The sequence below is a fragment of the Geotrypetes seraphini genome, chromosome 3 (assembly GCF_902459505.1).
Source record: "Geotrypetes seraphini chromosome 3, aGeoSer1.1, whole genome shotgun sequence".
NCBI classification, from domain to species: Eukaryota; Metazoa; Chordata; class Amphibia; order Gymnophiona; family Dermophiidae; genus Geotrypetes; species Geotrypetes seraphini.
The window spans coordinates 299,555,965-299,576,296 of record NC_047086.1 but is presented as its reverse complement, the minus strand read 5'-3'; the positions used below and the strand labels follow the sequence as shown (position 1 = coordinate 299,576,296).

The following is a 20,332-nucleotide window of genomic DNA, read 5'->3' as shown; positions in this document are numbered from 1 at the left end:
TGGTAGGTGCTAGTATATTAGGCCAGGGTTTCCTGGTCTAATTTGCTGGGACCTAACACAGATGCCTAAGTCAATCACACCTATTCTCTGCCCCTAACCATGCCTACTTTCAGGTAGGTGCCATTAGGCACCTCGACTTAGGCGTTGCTAGGTGCCATACAGTATTCTGCACAGAACCCTAATTAACTAATTAAAAAATATTTTTTTATCAATTTTAATGGCGTGGTCAATTACCATGCCAATTTAAAAAAGTTTGTGTGCAGATCATCTTTTTGTGCTAGTGGGTACCAGCCACTTGGGACGGCTGGCTTCAAAAGTGACCATTGCTAGATGGATTCTTATGACCATTTCTTCAGTTTACGTCGGCAGCAGAAAGCAATTGCCAAGTGGCCATAAAGGTCCATTCTACCATCCCTGCCCAGCAGCCTTTGGAATATCATCCCATGGTCCAGGAAGCCAAAATGTTCTTGACAACACCATCCATGCAGCCACGCATTCATCTTCAGGATGTGAGCTTCTCTGCCCTAGCCTTTACCCTTGACAGGGAGAATCTATGAGAATACCACCTGCATGCCTAACTGCTTCACCTTCTCTCTCAGAGCCACAAAGTCACTTTTGATATATTCAGAGGGGTAATTAGCAGTATCATTAGTGCCAACATGGATGAGTAGCATCAGGTAATAGTCATTAAGCAAACTATCTGTAGCGTCTTGGATTTTGGCAACAGGCAGACAGCATACCTCCTGGGACATCATGTCTGGTCTGCAGATGGATGCCTCTGTAATCCTCAGAAAGCTGTGGTCAGGATAGAAGAGACAGTAATTGGGGAAAAAAGTACAGAAAGATCCTTAAGGAAAGTCTGCCATCCTCTGCAGCAAAGCTTATTCTGGAAAGGAAGTTCTCCTTTCCACATGCAGCAACCCAAAACATGAAGCATAGTGCATTTTTGGACCCAAAATTAATATAAGGCAGTGTCTTATTTCCGGGGAAACACGGTAGCTTAAAGAACTTTAAATTAGAGAATGACACAGGGATAAATTTTTCCCCGTCCCATCTCTGCAAGTTTTTCACTGTCCCTGCCCCATTCCTGTAAGCTCTGCCTTAACTGCACAATCCTTGGACACTTATGATTTCAAAGTGTTTGAGGCTTGTGCAGATGAGGACAGAGCTTGAAGGAATGAGGCAGGGACGGGAAAATGAGGTCCCGTGGGGACGGGAAAAAATTTGTCCCCGTGTCAATCTCTAGATAAATAGCTCTCAAATTTAACTTTTTGTTGGTTTTGCAATTTTAACAATTTCAATTATAATGTACCGCAAAAAAATTTGTTTAGTGTGCTGTGAAAAACATTTGCTCCGTTTAGTATGCCGGAGTTAAAAACGTTTGAGAGCACTGACTTAAACATTAGCTAACTTTTAATTTGGAAGTATTTTTCCCCCCAAATATCAAACTCAAAAATGCTTTTACAGTATTTTAATCTGGAGACTTCATAAGCCTTCAAAAACATGTGCTTGCTTAAATGTGTAGACTTCCTGATTTTAACATTTCACCGACTCCTTGCACAATTTTGTATGCTGCCCTTGGGGAAAATGTGTTAGCGAGTCCCTTGCACATCTGCCCTTGATGCAGGCTAAGAGCACTACAAAGAATATGGAAAGAACTGTAGACATCACATCTTACTAGTTGAAATTAATTCTTAGGACAACATTTCAAGAGCCTTCTACTTTTTCTGCTGTTGTGAGTTATTTTAGCTACAGCTGACTGCATCAATACATTAGGAATTTTTTCAGATTTTAGAGGAAGCTGGGTATTGAGTCTGAGTAGGTTTTAACTAGCTCTACAAGGCTCAGGATGCCGGATACCCAGATAGGGAGAATACAAAGAAGTGCACTTGATGCTGTAAACTGAACATCATAATAAAAGGAAGAGAGAATGTTTGAAAATATATCTTTTTAAGCTTTTTTTTGTTAAAGGTATTTTATTTGTATAAGCTGTAAGTCTTGGAAAATTGTCTAGCTTCTTCACTTGTAACCGCATTGAACTCAGATGGGATATTGCAGGATATAAGCCCGTAATGTAACATTGGCATGGATTCCATGAGCATTGGCTTTAGCAAATCTGAAATGGTGTTGATGCTTGTCTGCTAATTCTGTTCTGTCCATTTTCCACAGTTGGGATAAACTTAGTAATTCAAAAAGTGCTTGTTAATAGTATAATGAATACAAAAAAAAAATAAAAATCATTGATCTATCTTCTCTTTCTTTCCTGTCTTCTGAAGGAAAGGTGAACCCTACACAGTGTGAGGCCCTTACCATGGTGGCAGCACAAGTAATGGGAAATCATGTTGCAGTAACAATAGGAGGCAGCAATGGACATTTTGAGCTGAACGTTTTCAAGCCAATGATTGTAAGCCCCAAACCTTTTAAGGCTGATAATGTTTAATGCCACATTGTTGCTTTGAATATCTCTTCAACATGCATTTATAAAGTAATACATGCATTTTTGTTTTATATGTGCCAAGCTTCACAGCTGACTAAAGTCAGCATGCTGCTTGAAAAAGAAATGTCCATATACAGTGGTGCCTCGCATAACGGACGCCTCGCACAGCGAACGCTGCGCACAACGAACTTTATGTCTTGATCCGTACAACGAACTTCGTTTCACACAACGAAGTCGCCCGAGCTGCATCCTTCCGCGCAGGCACTGCGCTTAACTCCCTTAACAAGAGAAGGAGAGCCGGGGCACGAGGCGAACTGCGGCGGCGTCTCTAGAGGGGGTTTTCTTCTTTTTCTCTTGCAGGTTTTAGCCGGAGAGGGAGAAAGCCGTACAGAGGGGAGGAGGACACAAAGGCAGGCAGATCGGGGTCGCGGCGAGAGTTAGCTCCGCCCACCCCCGCGCGTCACAGGTCGCATCGGCCCGGGCTCCCCTTTAAGAGAAGGAGAGCCAACGGCGCCCAGCCGTTCGGCGCGCGGCAAAGGCGCTCGCCTTAGCGAGAGCGCCTTCGCGAAGGAGCCTTGAGAAGGAGCCCAGGCAGCCCAGCAACAAACCTAACTTTAACTTTAACAAAAAAAAAAAAAAAAAAAAATTGTTTCTTCTCACTATTTTCTTCCTTCTCTAACTTTTAGGCTTCTCATCCTTCTCTCTCTCTCTCTCTACTCTTTCAGCTAGCTGCAAGCCGAAAGCCACTCTCAACCACCGAGGGACCGTAGGAGCAAGGAGAAAGAAATGGAGGCTACAGGAACCCAGCAGAGCTACCCAGTTTACTGCGTCGAGTGTCATATGTATGACTACCTCCCCTCCGGGAGGCGGGCATACATATGCGGTCGGTGTCAGGAACTGGAAAGCCTGAGGATGGAGGTCGGCAGACTGAGGGTCAAGGTCCAGGAACTGGAGGGACTGGAGGAAATGCGCAACACAGAGGAGACGAGCTGGTCAACCGAGGACACAGACGGAGCAGGCCTCATTGTGGACCAGGTGAGGGACCTCGAGAAATTCATCGAGGAGGCCTATAGGAAGGTGGAAGGACAGGACCAGCAGCTGCACAGACGGATGTCGGCAGACGAGACCCAGGAACCACAAGGCGAAACCGGGGAAGGACCTAGCGGAGGAACCACACAAGAGGAGGAGACCGTGACTCACCGAGACCCCGAGGGTGAGACACCACACTACACCGAGGACACGGACCTGAGACAGAGGAGGTTGCTGAGGAAAGGGAAGTCTGCTATTGTGGTAGGAGACTCGATCTTGAGAGAGGTAGATAGTCACGTAGCTGGAGGAAGGGAGGACCGGCTAGTGACTTGTCTCCCAGGGGCCAAGACACGAGACGTCTCTGATAGGATCGAGAGGATCCTGGATGGAGCAGAGACAGAGGAGACAGCGGTGATAATCCACGTCGGAACGAATGATGTGAGCCGGAGGAACTTCAGCATGGCCACGCTGACTGACCAGTTCAAGGTCCTGGGACGAAAACTGAAGCGGAATACCCGGAGGGTAGCATTCTCAGAGATCCTACCTGTACCGAGAGCAGATGCAAAGAGGCAGGCAGACCTCCAGGCTGTAAATGCATGGTTGAGGAGATGGTGCCAGGAGGAGGGCTTCCACTTTGTGAGGAACTGGACGTCCTTCTGGGGAAAGAGTAAGCTCTACCGGCGGGATGGCCTGCACCTGAGCACAGAGGGAACTAGACTACTGGCTGCCAATGTGAGGAAGGAGATCGAGAGGGCTTTAAACTGAGGAGAGGGGGAAAGCCGACAGCTGATCTGATGTTGACGCTTCGGACAACAGTATCCAGAACAGATACTGAACGGGCTGACTCCAAGGAGGAAGTAGAAGGACCGGTGGATCTCATGATCAGACAGCGAGGGAAACAACAGGTAAAGGGAGCTTGCTGGGAGGAGGAGGAGACTGAGGGGCATGGAGACACAGGGGGACTGGATGGCAAGAAAGCGAAAGCTGAGGGCATTATAGGGGCTAAACAAGGCGAGGGGGATCGAACAGAGGCCGGGGCCCAGGAGGGGGCAAGAAAACCCAGAGGAAAAGCGGGGAAGTGGAGTGGCGGAAATGTGGGGAAGCTGAAAGCAACAAGGGTAAAGGCGGAGGGCAAAGCAGAAGTACAGGGAACAGGAGAGGTGGCCCAGGTGAATGCAGAGGTGGAGGAAAAACGACGAGACCTGCGGTGCTTCTACACAAATGCAAGAAGCCTCAGGGCCAAGATGGGTGAACTAGAGGTCGTGGCCAAGGGGGAAGACCTGGATATAATTGGAATTACAGAAACATGGTGGACTGAGGAGAATCAATGGGATGTGGCGCTGACGGGGTACAAGCTCTACAGGAGGGACAGGACCCACAAGAAGGGGGGAGGCATAGCACTATATATAAAGAACTCTATCGACTCAGTCGGGATGGATATGGCAAAGAAGGCAGAGGGGCTGGAATCGCTATGGGTCAAATTGCCGGGAAACAAGGGTGCAGACATAAAACTGGGGATGTACTATCGCCCACCTAGTACGCCAGAAGGAGTCGGACACGACTTGGAAGCTGAACTGAGACAGGAGTGCAGGACTGGAAATGTAACAGTGATGGGGGACTTTAACTACCCGGGGATAGACTGGAGTACGGGTCACTCCAACTGCACTAGGGAAACAGGATTTGTAGAAGCTGTGAGGGACTGCTTCATGGAGCAACTGGTCAGGGAACCGACGCGAGGGAGTGCTACTCTTGACCTCATCCTAAACGGATTAGGGGGGCCTGCAAGCGGGGTAGAAGTGGGAGGACCACTAGGCAACAGTGACCACAATGCGATCAGATTCACATTAGAAAGGGGGACACCCATAGTAAGGAGGACCGCAACAACTGCGCTCAACTTCAAGAAAGGGAACTATGTTGCTATGAGGAAAATGGTGGGGAAGAAGCTCAGAAATATCTTTAGGATGGAGACTGTGGAAAGCGCCTGGACCCTATTCAGGGACACCCTGCAAGAAGCACAAAAAATGTACGTCCCCAATTTCAGGAAAGGCTGCAAGAACAAGCGGTCAAAGGACCCGATTTGGATCTCAGCAGAAGTAAAGAGGGCAATAAATGACAAAAAAGTATCCTTCCGGAGATGGAAAAAGGAACCAACGGAGGAAAACCACCAGGCGCACAGGAAATGCCAAAAAGAATGCCACCGAGAGGTTAGAAAAGCAAAAGGGAAATACGAAGAGGGGCTGGCCAGGGAGGCGAAAAACTTCAAGGCATTCTTCAGTTACATAAAGGGGAAACGACCAGCGAGGGAGGAGGTGGGGCCGTTGGACGATGGGGATAGGAAGGGAGTGATTAAGGAGGATAAAGAGGTAGCTGAGAGGTTGAACACGTTCTTCTCGTCGGTTTTCACGAGAGAGGACACATCTAATATACCGGACTCAGAGGAGCTCATGAGTGGGGAACAGGCTGAAAAATTGGAACACATAGAGGTAAGTAAGGAGGATGTCCTCAAACAGATAGACAGGTTAAAATGCGGCAAATCACCGGGTCCGGACGGGATCCACCCAAGGGTTCTGAAGGAACTAAGACAGGAAATAGCGGGCACAATCCAGCATGTTTGTAACCTATCCTTGAAAACTGGAGAGGTACCAAAGGACTGGAAATTGGCAAATGTCACACCTATCTTCAAGAAGGGATCGAGGGGTGACCCTGGGAACTACAGGCCGGTGAGCCTGACTTCAATTGTAGGGAAGATGGTGGAAGCTATGATCAAGGACGGCATTTGCGAGCACATTGAAAGAAATGGTCTACTGAGAACAAGCCAGCACGGATTCTGTAAGGGAAGGTCGTGCTTAACGAACCTTCTGTACTTCTTTGAGGGAATAAGCAGTCGGGTGGACAATGGGGAACCCATCGACATCATTTACCTCGATTTTCAAAAGGCTTTCGACAAGGTGCCACATGAAAGACTGCTTAGGAAGCTGTGGAACCACGGGGTGGGAGGAGATGTGCACAGATGGATCGAGCACTGGTTGTCGGGTAGACTGCAGAGGGTTGGAGTAAAGGGCCAATATTCTGACTGGCGGGGAGTCACAAGCGGTGTGCCACAGGGATCGGTGCTGGGGCCGTTACTCTTCAACATATTTATCAATGACCTGGAAAAAGAGGCAAAGTGCGAGGTCATAAAATTTGCAGATGATACCAAACTGTGCGGCAGAGTTAGGTCCAGGGAAGAGTGTGAGGACCTGCAAAGGGACCTGGAGAAGCTGGAGGACTGGGCAGACAAATGGCAAATGCGCTTCAATGTGGAAAAATGCAAGGTCATGCATATAGGGAAAAAGAACCCGTTGTTCAACTACAAAATGGGGGGGGCATTGTTGGGAGACAGCAGACTTGAGAGAGACTTGGGTGTGCTGGTGGATGCGTCACTGAAGCCATCTGCACAGTGCGCAGCAGCCTCGAAAAAAGCCAACAGGATGCTGGGCATCATAAAGAGGGGCATCACAACCAGGACGCGGGAAGTCATCATGCCATTGTATCGAGCGATGGTGCGTCCGCATCTGGAATACTGCGTGCAGTATTGGTCGCCATACCTCAAGAAGGACATGGCGGTGCTTGAGAGAGTCCAAAGGAGAGCGACGAAACTGGTAAGAGGGCTGGAACACTGCCCATACGCCGAGAGGTTGGATAAGCTGGGGCTCTTCTCCCTGGAAAAAAGGAGGCTCAGGGGAGATATGATAGAGACCTTCAAGATCATGAGGGGCATAGAGAGGGTGGATAGGGACAGATTCTTCAGACTGAAGGGGACAACAGGTACGAGGGGGCACTCGGAGAAACTGAAGGGAGATAGGTTCAAAACAAATGCAAGGAAGTTTTTTTTCACCCAGAGGGTCGTGGACACTTGGAATGCGCTGCCGGAGGAGGTGGTCGGGCAAAGTACGGTACAGGGATTCAAACAGGGATTGGACGGATTCCTGAGGGATAAAGGGATCGTGGGATACTGAGAGAAGTATCCAGGAAATAAGTATAGAAACCCGACCAGGTCGTGCATGTGCAAAACCGGAGGGTTAGGACTTCGATGGGAAGATAGGACTTCAATGGGAAACCAGGGGGGCAAGGGGGCCCCTTCTGGTGATTCAGACAGGTGACCTGTTTGGGCCGCCGCGGGAGCGGACTGCTGGGCATGATGGACCTATGGTCTGACCCGGCGGAGGCACTGCTTATGTTCTTATGTTCTTATGTTCTCTCTCCGCCTGGTTCCCTCTTGCCTCCCCGACTCCCCGACACGATCGGGGCAAAAAGGAGCCCAAGCCCTCTTGCCCCGCCGATTCCCCAACTCCCCACACAATATCGGGCCAGGAGGGAGCCCAAGTCCTCCTGGCCACGGCGACCCCCTAACCCCACCCTGCACTACATTACGGGCAGGAGGGATCCCAGGCCCTCCTGCCCTCGACGCAAACCCCCCCTCCCCCCAACGACCGCCCCCCCAAGAACCTCCGACCGCCCCCCCAGCCGACCCGCGACCCCCCTGGCCGACCCCCACGACACCCCCAACCCCCTTCCCCGTACCTTTCTGTAGTTGGCCGGACAGACGGGAGCCAAACCCGCCTGTCCGGCAGGCAGCCATCGACGGAATGAGGCCGGATTGGCCCATCCGTCCCAAAGCTCCGCCTACTGGTGGGGCCTAAGGCGCCTGGGCCAATCAGAATAGGCCCGGGAGCCTTAGGTCCCTCCTGGGGGCGGGGCCTGAGGCACATGGGCCCAACCCGACCATGTGCCTCAGGCCCTGCCCCCAGGAGGGACCTAAGGCTCCCGGGCCTATTCTGATTGGCCCAGGCGCCTTAGGCCCCACCAGTAGGCGGAGCTTTGGGACGGATGGGCCAATCCGGCCTCATTCCGTCGATGGCTGCCTGCCGGACAGGCGGGTTTGGCTCCCGTCTGTCCGGCCAACTACAGAAAGGTACGGGGAAGGGGGTTGGGGGTGTCGTGGGGGTCGGCCAGGGGGGTCGCGGGTCGGCTGGGGGGGCGGTCGGAGGTTCTTGGGGGGGGCGGTCGTTGGGGGGAGGGGGGGTTTGCGTCGAGGGCAGGAGGGCCTGGGATCCCTCCTGCCCGTAATGTAGTGCAGGGTGGGGTTAGGGGGTCGCCGTGGCCAGGAGGACTTGGGCTCCCTCCTGGCCCGATATTGTCGGGGAGTTGGGGAATCGGCGGGGCAAGAGGGCTTGGGCTCCCTTTTGCCCCGATCGTGTCGGGGAGTCGGGGGGGCAAGAGGGCTTGAGCTCCCTTTTGCCCCGATCGTGTCGGGGAGTCGGGGGGGCAAGAGGGCTTGAGCTCCCTCTTGCCCCGATCGTGTCGGGGAGTCGGGGGGGCAAGAGGGCTTGAGCTCCCTCTTGCCCCGATCGTGTCGGGGAGTCGGGGGGGCAAGAGGGCTTGAGCTCCCTCTTGCCCCGATCGTATCGGGGGTGCCAGGGACCACACGGAGTCACCCACCGTACCACCCGATTCGGGTAAGAGCAGGTATCGGTGGGTGGCTTATTTGCGGGGGGGTGCCTTATTTTACATTTTTTTCTAAAAAGGGGGGACTGTCTTATTTGATGGCCCTGCCTTATCATCGGGGAAACACGGTAGAAAAAAAAAAAAAAAGAACAGTTAAGTCCCAGTTTTTGCCGCTGAGACTCTGCCCTCTCACTGTAAAATTAGACTCTACTTAGTCTGTCTTTAAATTTAAAAAATGTGTGTTGTTTTAAAAAACAATTATGTTTTTAGATGTATCTAAATAAAAATAATAACCAAAAATTTATCTTTTTTTATGTCATCTTAGCATATTTTATGCTACAGAACGAATTATTTTTTTTAACATGTATTGTTATGGGAAAACGCGTTTCACATAACGAACTTTTCGCATAACAAACTTGCTCCTGGAACGAATTAAGTTCGTTGTGTGAGGCACCACTGTAGTTTCAAATACAAGGGATCATCAAAAGATTTCTGCACTTTTTTTTAACGCTATTTATTAATATATCAAAAGCAAATTACATCACTTTTCCACATAATCACCCTGTTTTGCAATACATTTTTTTCAGTGTCTTACTAGCCTTAATGCCATCAGAAAATAATGTTTTTGGTTGTGCCCACTAAAATATGAAAGTGCAGAAACTTTGAAGAACCCTCGTATAATCAGGGCTTCTGATAGTAGATGGTTAGAAAATGTAGCGTTAGATGTTTTGGGATCATAATAAAAATAGTTGTGTATAAATCCTTTTGCATTGCAAAATAATAATGATTTAAATAATGAGAACATAAGAACTGCCATCTCCGGATCAGACCCATGGTCCATCGAGTCCGGCGATCCGCACACGCAGAGGCCCAGTCAGGTATACACCTGATGTAGTTTTAGTCACCCATATCCCTCTATGCCTCTCGTAAGGAGATATGCATCTAACTTGCCTTTGAATTCTAGCACAGTGGATTCCTTAATAACCTCCTTTGGGAGAGCATTCCAGGCGTCTACCACTCGCTGCGGGAAGCAGAACTTCCTGATATTTGTCCTGGACTTGTCCCCCCTTAGCTTCAAACCATGTCCTCTTGTCCGTGTCACGTTAGATAATGTAAATAATTTATTTTCCTGCTCTATTTTATCGATGCCTTTCAGTATTTTGAACGTCTCGATCATGTCCCCTCGCAGCCTCCTCTTTTCAAGGCAGAACAGTCCCAGTTTCTTGAGTCGTTCCTCATATTCTAAGTTCTCCATACCTCTCATTAGCTTCGTTGCTCGTCTCTGCACCCTCTCCAGCAGTTTTATATCCTTCTTTAGGTTGGAAGACCAATGTTAGACACAGTATTCCAAGTGTGGTCTGACCATTGCTCTATAAAGCGGCATTATGACTTTCTTCGATCTACTCGTGATTCCTTTCTTTATCATGCCTAACATTCTGTTTGCTTTCTTTGTCACTGCTGCGCATTGTGCCGATGGCTTTAGGGTCCTATCTATCAGTACACCCAGGTCCTTTTCTTGTTCGCTCTTACCCAGAGTTGCGCCTGACATTCTATACTCATGTTTCTTATTCTTACTACCTAAATGCATTACTTTGCATTTCTCCATGTTGAACTTCATCTGCCATTGCTCTGCCCATTTCTCTAACTGATACAAGTCGCACTGGAGTTCCTCGCTATCCTCCTGCGATCTGATTGCCCGGCATAGCTTTGTGTCGTCTGCAAACTTAATGATCTCACTGGATATTCCGTCTTCCAGGTCATTGATATAAATATTAAAGAGGATCGGCCCAAGTACCGAGCCCTGGGGCACACCACTAGTCACTTTCTCCCAGTCTGAGAACTTCCCATTTATGCCCACTCTCTGCTTTCTGTTTTCCAGCCATTTGCCTATCCACCTTTGTATATCTCCCTCTATTCCATGGCTTTGTAGTTTTCTGAGAAGTTTTTCATGTGGAACTTTGTCGAACGCTTTCTGGAAGTCCAAATATATTATGTCCACTGGCATTCCACTATCAATTTGCTTGTTCACGGTCTCAAAAAATTGAAGTAAATTCGTTAAACATGATTTCCCTTTCCTGAACCCATGTTGACTGGGTTTCAGCAAGTCGTGTGTATCTAAGTGCCGGACTATGCTATCCTTGATCAGTGCTTCAACCATCTTTCCAGGGACAGACATAAGGCTCACAGGTCTGTAGTTCTCCTCTCGATCCTTTTTTGAAAATTGGCGTGACGTTCGCTATCTTCCAGTCGTCTGGTATCTGTCCAGTTCTGATTGTCAGATTGGCAAGTTTTTGCAATAACTCTCCGATTTCAACCTTCAATTCCTTTAAGACTCTCAGGTGAATTCCATCCGGTCCAAGGGATTTATCACTTTTAAGTTTGTCGATCTGGTAGTATATCTGGTCCAACTCCACTTCGACTGTGGTGAGGCTGTCTTCTATTACTCTATTAAACACTTTCACTGCTTCTGGTATTTTTGCGGTATCCTCCTCCGTAAAGACGGACGCAAAGAAGGAATTTAGGTTGTCTGCAATTTGTTTATCTTCCTTGATGTACCCTTTTCTTCCCTGGTCGTCCAGGGGTCCTACCGCCTCTTTTGCGGGTTTTTTCCCTTTCACGTATCTAAAGAAGGGCTTGAAGTTTTTGGCCTCTTGTGCTATTTTTTCCTCATAGTCCTTTTTGGCATCCCTCACCGCCTTGTGACATTTCTTCTGATCATCTTTATGTTTTTTCCATGCTTCGGTTGTTTTCATGTGTTTCCATTTTTTGAAAGAGTCCTTCTTTTCTTTTATGGCTTCCCTCACCTGTCTGGTAAGCCATGCCGGTTCTCCCTTACCTTTTGTTCTCCCTTCTTTGGAAATCCTCGGAATGTGGAGATTTTGTGCTTCTGTGATAGTATTTTTCAGTAGGGACCATGCCTGGTCTACCGTTTCGAGTTTGTCCAACTTTTTCTTGAGTCGTTGTTTCACCATGGCTCTTTTTAAAGTTTAAGGTTGTGGTTAAGGTTTTGGCACGTTTTCTATTCCCGATGTCAAGCTTAAAGTTGATCACATTGTGATCGCTCTTCTCCAGCGGTACCGTAACCTCTACTTCTTTTGTCGGTCCCGTGAGGCCATTTAGTACCAAGTCCAGGGTGGCGTTGCCTCTTGTCGGCTCTTTTACCATTTGTTCCAGGAAGCAATCCCCTAGCGCCTCCAGGAACTTGGCCTCCTTGCCGCAGTTGGAGGTTCCTAGTTTCCAGTCTATCCTCGGGAAATTGAAGTCTCCCAATATTATTACATTGCCCGTCTTGCATTCTTGTTTGAGTTCCTCTATCATTTCTGAGTCAGTTTCCTCCGCCTGTCCTGGGGGACGATAGTAAAGGCCAATTTTCGTGTCTGCGCTGTTTTGGCCAGGAATCTTGATCCAGAGGGACTCCAGCTTCTCTTTCGTTTCCGTCATAGCCACTCCAACAGATTCTACTCCTTCCTGAACATATAGGGCAATACCTCCACCTTTCTGCCCTATTCGATCTCTTCTATATAGTTTGTATCCCTGTAGTACTGTGTCCCATTTGTTTTCTTCATTCCACCATGTTTCTGTTATGCCAATGATTTCCAACTTATCATGTCTTGCTATTGTCTCTAGTTCCCCCATTTTGTTTCCTAGACTTCTAGCATTCGTATACATACATTTGAGTTCTCTTCGTGTTACCTTTTTGGACTTTCTACTCTTTGCTGTCCGTACTGTTTCTTTCACGGTATCCTTAATCGCTCCAGTGTTGTCTCCCTTGCTTGCTGTGCGGTCATCCTCTCCTGTATCTGAGTTGTCCCTTTCTGCCTTGTCTTCCTTATTTGCTGTTTAAAGAAAAGTACATAGCCTCAGTATCAGATTCCCATCCTAGCATAGCTTCAGTACGCTGACCCTCTTTCTACCTCTGTTCGTGTCCCTAGGCTGTAGCAGATGTGGGAATGTGCACAAAAATAATAACTTCTCTTTCAGCCACACAATTATAATGTGTATTGTTGCTTGAACTATGGGGCTAAATATCTGTGGAAAACTATATAGTTCGAATATCAGTGGTTTGAAGGTGCAGGCCCCATACAGTTCAAACCTCTGAACTTTGAACTCAGTGGGCCTCTGTAGATATTGAGCTATGCAGCTCATAATACAAGGGAAGTTTCACTTATGGGGCCAGAGGATGAAAGAAAAAGAGTGGTAGAAAGAGTAGATGGGAATTGGGAGGAGGGGAGTGGTAGCAAAGAATCCTGTTGCAATAATATCATCTGGCCACAAGGGTAGCAGTGGATGATGTCATCAAAGCACCAAATGGCAGGCTTATTTTGGGAGGGGGAGGGATTTGGTTATAATAGAAAATCAGAAGCCCTAAGTATCATAAAGCAAAACCTCAGGGGGGAAAAATCAGATATTAGTTACTTCTATATATTGTTCAGTCAAGCCCTATCTTCTCCCCTGCCTAATTAAAGGAAGAATCCAGAGCTCAATTATTAATATGCCTCCAAAAATCTAATATTAGAAAAGTAAAATGATGATATAAGTCTAGCAATATCACAAACAGTTTCAAATCAATATAGCAAGATAAAACTAATAACTGTACAGCCACTCAAAGACAGAAACAGGCTTAATTGGGGCTTTTTTTTAAAAAACCAATATCAACTGACCAGTTCCAAAAAGTAGAAATGCCTTTCTCTGTTACAAAATTAAACATCTCCAGGGAAATTTAAGTCAAAGATTATTTCAATACACAACTTCTCAATGACATTCCAAGAACTTCCATTGTTTAAACTAAGTTTAAAATTTCTAAAAAAGACTTAGGGGCCCTTTTACTGAGCCGTGTTAAGCTTATATGAGTTTTACTATGTGGTAGACATCTGTGCAGGACTGTGCTAATGTGCACTGTATTAAAAAAAAGCAGCTAGCACGGTAAAAATCCCATGTTACTGCCTGGTGCAGGAGTGGACGGGAGCTGTGTGTGACATGGGTGGGCAGAAGAATGGTTGGCTGTAACAGATAGCATATGGGTTATTACTGTGTACTAGCTGTTGCAATGGCAAATAGTGCAGCTGCACTTATCACCACCTCACTTACCTCCCTATAATGTACCGGTAGCCAGTGAAGTTTTTGCAAAACTGGTATGAAGTGGTCGCCTTCTGTTAGTCCTGCTGCAGCATTCTAAATCAGTTGGAGCTGGTGCAGACCCTTTGCACTCAGACCAGTATAGACTGCATTACAGTAATCCAGTCTTGATGTTATCATGGCATGCACAACTGAGACAATACTTGCCTTCTCAATGTAAGAAGAGAGGCAGTGTTCTTGTCTCAAGTGATAGAAACAGCTCTCGAAGGTTGCTTAGATTTGAGGGATAAGAGTAAGGGTGACGGGATAATTGCGCGCCAGACACCAGCGCACCAACAAGCCGGCACTGACAATTCGGCGCAAGAAAGAAGTGTGCCGTGGGAAAACTTCGTTTTAAAGAGCTCCGACGGGGGGTGTGGGGGGGAACCTCCCCACTTTACTGCATCGTGTTCACGCTGCCATTGGGGGGGGCGTAGGGGGGTGCAACCCCCCACATTATAGAGAAAATGGAACTTTTCCCGAAAAAAATCGGAAAAAGTTCTGTTTTCTCTATAATGCAGGGTTCCAACCCCCCCCCAACAGCAGCGCAAACACTATGCAGTAAAGTGGGGGGGGTTCCCCACTCACCCGCTTCAGAGCTCTTTAAAATTAAGTTTTTCCACGGCACGCTTCTTTCTTGCACCGAATTGTCAGCGCTGGATTGTAGGCGCGCTGGTGTCTTGTGCGCAACAGACTATGAACCAGAGTAAAAGTTGAATCTAGCTGCATTCTAAGGTTCCTGACTTGTGATTTGAGGGGGAGTTCAAATTTCTCACAAGAGATTTTATGTCAGGTATGTGCCCACTTGTGCTAGGGGCCCATAGAAGCTTTGTTTTACTTGGATTCAGGCAGAATTTGTTGTTTTTAGCCCATTCTTGAATTTATGTTAGGTAGCCAGTTTGTGCCGAATTCAGAGCTATGGGTAAATCAGGTTCAGTGGGTATAAGTAGTGTACATTATCAGGGGTGTCAAACTCAAATCACATAAGAGGCCAAAATCTAAACACAGGCTTAGTTGTGGGCCGGATTTTTTTATTAAGATACTTACCACCTACTTTGACACACAGCGTGGGCCCCAGTGCCGGCAGCTGCTCCGATGCTCACAGGACTTCTATGAGCGTCATATCAATTACTGGAACCAAAACCCACGCTGCGCACAAGCAAAGGATAGGATTACCGGTAGTCTTAGTAGAAGTATAGGGATACAACCTCTCCAACCCCACGCCGGCTACAAAATAAATTAAAAAATCTTTTTCTCTCTTTTAGGTCCTAGTTCACACTTGCTGTCTAACACCAGCTCTGGCAGGATACACATTTCAAATCTAAAATAGAAAATAAAATTATTTTTTCTACCTTTTGTTGTCTGGTCATTTTGCTTTTAGTCCCAGTTTCTCTTTTTGATTTTGTCTATCTTTTAATTCTCTTTCCAGTGTCTGCTGTCCATTTTTTTCTCCTCTTCTCTCCAGTCCCTGTCTCCAGCATATTGATTTTTCCCTTTCAACTTTTCTCCTTTTTTCTTTTCTGCCTCTGTCCACTTAAATCTTGCCCTCTTTCTCATCCTTCTCCTTTTTAAATTTTCAGCTACCTATCAATTTTCCATCTTCTCTTATTCTGTAGCTCTCCCATTTCCCATCTCACTCCTTTCCCAGCCTCCAATTTCCTTGTCTCTCTTCTCTTGGTCCAACATTTTGCTCCCTCTCTTTTCTGTTGTTGTTCTTCCCTCCCCCTTTGATGCTGAACAATAAGATGGAAGGAAAAAAAAAAAAAGAGATGTTGCATCTCTCTCTCCCTTCCACCCCTAGGCCTAACATTTCTCCCTCCCTCCCTTCCATCTCCAAATCCAACTTCTCTCCCTTTCTCTTCTCAACTATCCCCCATCCCATCTCTCCCCCCTGTCTGTCTATCTTCCTCCCTCCCCCCAGGTCCACCATTTCTCCCTTTCTCTTCCCAACGGTTCTCCCTTCAAGTATCTTTTTCCCTCTTCCTCCACACTACCCCAGGTCCATCCTCTCTCCCTTTATCTCGCTCTCTTCACAGCCCAGCATGTCTTTCCCTCCAGCGCCAGTCCCTCTTTCTTCACAGCCCAGCATGCTTTTCCCTTCAGTGCCGGTCCCTCTCTCCTCACAGCCCAGCTTGCCTTTCCCTCCAGCACCAGTCCCTCTCTCCTCACAGCCCAGCTTGCCTTTCCCTTCAGCGCCAGTCCCTCTGTCTTCACAACCCAGTTTGCCTATCCCTCCACCGCCGGTCCCTCTCTCCTCACAGCCTAGCTTGTCTTTCCCTCCGTTGCTGGTCCAATGTCGCCGCCAAGCCAAGGAATCTGCCGGCCTCAGTGATTCAGCAGTGGCTCCTCCTGCTTTTCGCCTGCCGCGGTCTGTCTCCAAAGACGTGTAACTTCCTGTTTCTGCCCGAATGGACCACGGCGGATGGAAGGCAGGAGGGGGAGCCACCGACAACACTGCCGAATCCAGCAGACTTTCCGGCATGACAGAGACGTCAAACTGGTGCAGGAGGGAAGACACGCTGGGCTGTGAGAAGGGGAAGTTCGGGAGCATTGCCGTGGGCCATGTAAAAAGGCCAAGCGGGCCGGATTCAGCCTGTGGACCTTGTGTTTGACACATGTGGTGTAGATGTAGAACGTAGTGTACATTGACTGAATTAGCTTGGCTAGTGGCTTGAGGTGGATATTGAATAGAATAGGTGACAGTATCAATCCACAGTGAAGTGCTGCCAAACAATATGGACTGTTGTCTATCTGATAGATTAGATCGGAACAAAGCAAGTACTATTCCATTGATAATGCCAGCATAATATTGTGATCCATAATGTCAATAACTGTATTAACACTGAGGCAAATCCTCTGTTTCGTTTTCTGTGAAGATCTAGCAGGGATACAAGGACTGTTTCTGTTCCATAACTGAGTTTGAATTCAGATTGTCATGGATCTAGCCAATTTCTCTCTTCTAGTCAGTCAATGAGTTGAACACAGACTGTTTGCTCTTTATGTTTTCCTAGAAATGGGATGTTAGATGCTGGCCAATAACTTTCCAGTTTGTCCTGATCAAGAGTATTGCAGCATTGTCCTTTTTAATGTTGTTGGTAGTTTCCTATTTGAAATGAGTTCACAATTTTTGTGGTGCCTTCTATAAGGCCCCTACTTGCCTGCTGCATTACACTACGTAAGAATTTTTTTTTTGTTATTGTTCATGGGTAATAAGTGTTTTTTCTTAATGGCCATTTTCTATACTTTTGTGTCATAGGCAATTATTCCTCTCAAACTTTGCTTTTTGGCCCTGATTCTATAAAGTGTGCTTAAGTCCCGCCTAACACTAAGCGGGACGTAGGTGTCCAAACTAAGTGGTTAATGAGTGATTTAAGGGTCTTAACAAGTACTAATTGGCAGATGGGCGTCCTAAGAATGTAGGTGCGAGTTTTCAGACGCTTCTACATTTGTGTGGGCGCCCTTCGGGAACAACTGTACCTACCTATATAGATGTGGCGTTGCATGGAAGAGGCTTCGATGTGGACGTCTCTTCACTCATTAACATACATTTGGGCTCCATAATGCGTCCGTGTAATGCCAAAATTGTAGGAGAATGAAAACCAGGTCTACTTTTCAGTGTAGTTTGTGTTTAGTTAGACCTGATTTCTGTGAAAGCTTAGGAAATCCTAGCCATCCTTAGCATATCACTAAGCTCTGATATCACGGCAGTCAAGAGACACCTGACTAGAAGCTGCTGTGGCTCAGTGGGTAAAAGCCCTATGCTTATCTTCCAGAGGTTGTGGGTTCAAATCCCAAACAACTCCCCCCCCAGCCCATATTCCTATTTTAATTGTGGCATTCTACCTTGCAGGTGCACCTTGATCTCACAATGAGGTCAGCATTGTGCAGCTGCACACCTCCTTTTGCAATGCCATGCTAAGGTCCGTATCTCTTTTTTTTCTCTTTTTAACCTTTTGCAAATGAAGTTATCTATGCAATATATAAATTCTTTTCAAGTGGTTTGCTTGCTGAATGTACTTGTTTTAAGAATCGGCTGATTGGAGCACTGTTTTAGTGAAAAAAAAGGGTTGTTTTTTTAGCAAGAAGCCTAAAGCTGTGTTTTTTTCATGTGCTGTAATTAATAAATAACATTGCTGTTTGGCCAGAAAACTAGTAGGTTTGGCATGCAATATGTTTGTATTGATGTGCCCATTGATATGGTGGCTTATTAAATGTATTTTGAGCTTAATAAAGCAAAAATAAATCCCTAAATCCTATTTACAAGATCGCATCAACATCGTCCAAAGCCTAAGTCCTGTCCACAGAAATCACGTCTTATCAAACTCATGTCTATCTGAAGCCCAAACTATGCTCAAAGGTATACTGCCTTACAATGCCTATAAGACCTAGGGCTCCTTTTACAAAGCTGCGCTAGCGGTTTAGCATGCGCTTAGCACGCACTAAATTGCCGTGTGTGCTAGATGCTAACGCCAGCATTGAGCTGGCGTTAGTTCTAGCCGCGTAGCGCGGGTTTAGCACACGCTAAAATTCTGCGTGCGCTAAAAATGCTATTGCAGCTTAGTAAAAGGAGCCCCTAGTTTTACAATTGCTATGCAGATTGTAAGTTTCCTCTGTAGCACACTGGTTAAAACTACAGCCTTCTACACTGATGTTCCTGAGTTCAAATCCAACTCAGTACCTCTAACAGAAAATAAATAAATAAAAACATTAAACTAAACAGATTTTTAAAAAATGGTATGGTGCCAACATTTTACAATTACAGTCAAACCTCAGTTTACGAGTAACGCAGTTTGGGATTGTTTTGCAAGATGAGACAACACTCGAGCAAACTAACTCGCAAACCGAGCGTCAACTCGAAGCCCCTGGAACCGGCTTTGCTGCTCCTCTGAGGCCACCGGCAGTGCTCCTTCCCTTCGCGACCGCAATCACCTCCTCTCCCCTCTGACCGGCCCTGTCCTTACCTGTGCGCCAGTGCTGAAAGTGCCTGCTGCCAGTTCTCTGCTGGGCTGCTGTGGGGCCTTGAGCATCTGTGCATGCTCAAGGCCTTCTGGCTCTCACCCTCTCTGAGATTCTCATGAGATCTCGAATCTCACGACAATCTCGGAGAGAGTGAGATCCAGAAGGCCTTGAACATGCGCAGATGCTCAAGGCCCCGTAGCAGCAAAGGGAGGGATCAGCGCCGGTGGCTTCGGGGGAGCAGCAAAGCCGGTTCCCGGGGTGGGGTGTCAAAGTGGAGGACAGCAGTGGGAAAAGACAAGAAGAGATATGGGTCGGCTCGGGAGTCGGGTTGGAGAGATGTACTTACCGGTATTAAGTCAGTGGAACAAATCATCCGAGTTGCCATTATGGCCTATGGGGAAAGTTGCTTTGATATATGAGCACTTTGTATTACGAGCATGCTTCTGGAACAAATTATGCTCGCAAACCAAGGTACCACTGTATAATAAAAAAAAAAAAATAGCATATATTCACCATTCTCATAATGTCAGAATTATAACATTAAGGACATTAATTGGACTCCCACCTAAAAGAAACCCGATTCTGTAAAGAACATAAAAAAACCTGGACGTTCACCTGACACTGAGCACCGCTCAGCATTATTAGGTGCAATTCTGCAAAGTGCGTCTAGCGAGGACATCCAAACTACGCCCAAAGTTAGGCGCACTTTGCAGAATCAGGGCCTTTGAGCAATCACAGTGACTGAAATTCTGACATATTGTTAATTTTGAATGATTATGTTTTACTGTGTTTTAGGTCAAACTTTTTTAATGCGCAATAACTTCTAGTTAGTAATACTAAAATTATGGTATCATCAACATAGGTTGAGATAATTAAATGTTATTTAATAGTAATACTTATTTAGTCATATGTAAAGTTTCTCAAAATTCAAAACAATTGCTGAGAAAATGACAAAAAATTCTAGAGGGTTATGTTTTTTTTGCCTCACTCTGTATATTCAGCACTGCTGATTTATATGTTTAGCAGCACTGAATAATACAGTATGTATTAAAATACTGACGCTAGTGTTTAAATTGCTTCCATCACCACATCAATTGAATATTGACCCCATAGATTTTAAGAGTAGTATTTTAAGCTCACCCTTCTCTACTTGAGCATTAACCCAGGTAATCTCATTATCTGGTTGTTGTGATAATCAGCTTTAAACCTAAAAGTTTTTTTCATCAAAGTAGTTACTTCATTTTTTTTTCCTGTTGTCAGAGAGAGGACAATGTTTCCTATTCAATCTTCTTTTAGATTCACAGT

General features: G+C 46.6%; 1 protein-coding gene across 2 annotated transcripts in view; it reads left to right on the top strand.

Moving 5' to 3' along the window:
* Window positions 1-20,332, top strand: part of FH (fumarate hydratase) — a 135,792-nt gene that overhangs the window by 96,284 nt on the left and 19,176 nt on the right. For both annotated transcript variants that reach the window (XM_033935368.1, XM_033935367.1), the window contains one exon: window positions 2,277-2,404. In XM_033935368.1, coding sequence (XP_033791259.1) covers window positions 2,277-2,404 — 128 coding nt within the window. The remainder of the gene's footprint in view (window positions 1-2,276; window positions 2,405-20,332) is intronic.